Genomic DNA, 2708 nt, shown 5'->3' on the forward strand with positions numbered 1-2708 from the left:
ATATAAGTCTAAGGGGAAGTCCCTCTATCACCAATTGGTTTTAGAAAAGTATGGACTCTTGAGCTTATATTGCAGGACATTGTGTTTGGGCTATACGATCCTTAACAAGTGGTATCAGAGCTAGGCTATAGACGTGGCGCACCCCTCGGTCTTGAGCAGCGATGAGTGGACCCAGCTCTCGTTCGAGGGGGACCCTGGCACGATGAGTTGATCCTGGAAGCCTTGTATCGAAATCTCCTTAACACTTGTTGTTAACGTTTGGTGTTGCTTCGTTTCTTAGAATTTTTGTGTAAGAATATTTGATAGTTGTTTATGAGGTTATTGTTGTGCTTTTGTTTGTCGGTGTGACTTGGTAGTAGATAGCGGGTAGGTTTTTGTTTTTCTAGTTTCGAGTCCATCTGCTATATCGTTGTATCATTGTTCAGTTAGTTCATCTTTCGAAGAATTAGCCTTTGTTCTATAGTATTCGTTATTTTAGGAGGAAAAAAAAAAAAAATAAATAAACCAAACTCCATCAAACAATAATTACCAAAAATAGTAGTGTTAAGATAAGAAACGCGAAAATGCATACTAGTATCAGGAGACAGTTTTATAGGCGATAGTAACAAGCTTGTAATCATCATTTAGGGAATCATAACCAAATCCATACTTAATGTGGCGCTTTTCGAATATCATAAATCAGCTCATATCTACTACATTAAGGTAATTCCACAAACTCCCCAGTTGTAGGATATAAAACAGAAAACTTATATAAATACCATGTTTGTCCCGAGACAACACCATAACCAGGCCGTTACAACCACCGTGTATAGCCATGAAGTGTACATTCAAGTTCAATTTTGTTGGTGTTTTTCATGGTGATCCATCAGTGGGATTGAACCAAGTAAATGGTCATGATAGCTTTAACCAGAACACTGTACAATGTGTCGAACTTAGCCGAAATCTAAAATAAGATCTCGATGATCATCTCAATTGAAACCTTGGACGCCATTGTCTCAATGTCTTGTAAAACTTGATCCTCGGAGCTGATTGGGACATTGTAAAAGACTTGCAGATATCATTTTTGTGACTAAAAGTTAAAAGTCCATAATCAACAAAAACATTAAAGAATATTCATAAGTTCAACTCAAATGAACCATAAAATGCAAACATAAGAGTATAACAAACATGCTTTTGTATATCTGAAAATGATTGCGGAGACAAGTGTATCAAATATGTGTTTCCAATTAAATGAACAAGAGATTAACATATAACTTAAATCTGATAAAAATATAAATCGCATTGTGCTTCTTTAGACGAGATTATAAGACACACATTATATATACATTCACATGTCCAAGTACTTACCAGATTGATAACCCTAAAGAAATGTAATTCTGAAACCAATCAAAGTCGAAAACTTCAATACTTTTCATGCTTTAACAGTCTCATCGTCATCATCATCTTCAATATCCCATGTAAGATCTTCATCTTCCTCAGCAACACTCAATCGCTTACGCAACTCAGCTCTATCAGGACTTCCATGAGATGCAGCCTTTTCCTTATTCTCGTCACTACTGCCAAGATCTTCAATCTCATCCCACTCGTCTTCTTCAGGTGATGGTTGACTGGAAACAATCGAAATATCACTGTCTTTATCTGTCTTCCCTTCAGACCCCGTTTTCACATCCGATTTTACTTCCATTTTATCACCTTTAGTTTCATTCGAATCCAAAATCTCATCATCTTTCTTTTCTTTTTCATAACTTCCCACAGGTTCCTTCTCTTCAACCTTCATATCCGACTCAGCGTTTTCTTCATAATCATCTTCGTCAACATCCCAACTCAATTCTTCATCTTCCTCCGCAGAAATAGCTCGTTTCACAAGCTTAACCCTAGCTTCTTCTGCCTTCTTAATCTTATAAACACGATAGAAATACCGGCTCCAAAATGAATCTTGGTCAACTCTGGACGGAACAATTTCGCTAAATATCTCACCAACCACACCATCCTTCTCATTCATAACATCATTAATCTCCCCAACCTTTTCCCCAATTTTAAACCCTAATTTCCACTCACTATATTCAACCAAATCCTCAGGTTCATTCAAATAAGTATTCATATCACTTTGTATTGTTCTAATTTGCGCATCAAGTCTACTATAGGGTTTCGAAATGCCTATATTATCAATTCTTCTACTAATATTGTTACTATCAGTGACATCGCTATCGGAATCACAATAATCAGCAGCTAGGATTGAATCCTTACCTTGAGCGATGATTTCAGTGACGGTGTTACCGAGATCATCGATCGCTTGACCGACCGATTCGAGTGATTCCTGAGCTAATCCGGCACCGGTTTCGAGTGAAGCCGGTAGATCTTTTAGGACATTCACGGTGGCTTGACGGATGACGGCAGTTTCCTTTTTAATACCGGAGCTGAAATCTTCGAGATCACGTCGATAGGTTTCGATGACGGATTCGGATTTGGAAGCTAGGGTTTTCATTAAGGAGCTACCGAAGGTCCATGCGGAAGTGATGGTTGGGATGGTAGGGTTAGGGATTGGTGGATCGGATTGTGAGGGTGAGGAATCGGGTTCGGATGTCGATTCTGGTTCCGGATCGGAAGGATCCGGATCGTCGGCAAAGACGGACTGGAAAAAGTTCATTTGTAAGAGAAATTAATTGAGACGATGGTTTGGGAACTGAGGGGGTACTTTAATCAGAAAA

The 2708-nt window shown here is 38.6% G+C and overlaps 1 protein-coding gene across 1 annotated transcript; it reads right to left on the reverse strand.

Annotated features, from left to right (window-relative positions):
- Positions 1-1175: 1175 nt before the first annotated feature.
- LOC139847874 (uncharacterized) lies at positions 1176-2708 on the reverse strand. Its single transcript, XM_071837599.1, has one exon. The coding sequence runs from the start codon at positions 2645-2647 to the stop codon at positions 1412-1414; it is 1236 nt and encodes a 411-aa protein (XP_071693700.1). The 5' UTR covers positions 2648-2708; the 3' UTR covers positions 1176-1411.

Source organism: Rutidosis leptorrhynchoides, chromosome 5, assembly GCF_046630445.1.
Source record: "Rutidosis leptorrhynchoides isolate AG116_Rl617_1_P2 chromosome 5, CSIRO_AGI_Rlap_v1, whole genome shotgun sequence".
Lineage (NCBI taxonomy): Eukaryota > Viridiplantae > Streptophyta > Magnoliopsida > Asterales > Asteraceae > Rutidosis > Rutidosis leptorrhynchoides.

Coding starts and splice junctions, on each gene's coding strand:
- LOC139847874 (XM_071837599.1), bottom strand. CDS start 2,647: ATGAACTTTTTCCAGTCCGTCTTTGCCGACGATCCGGATCCTTCCGAT.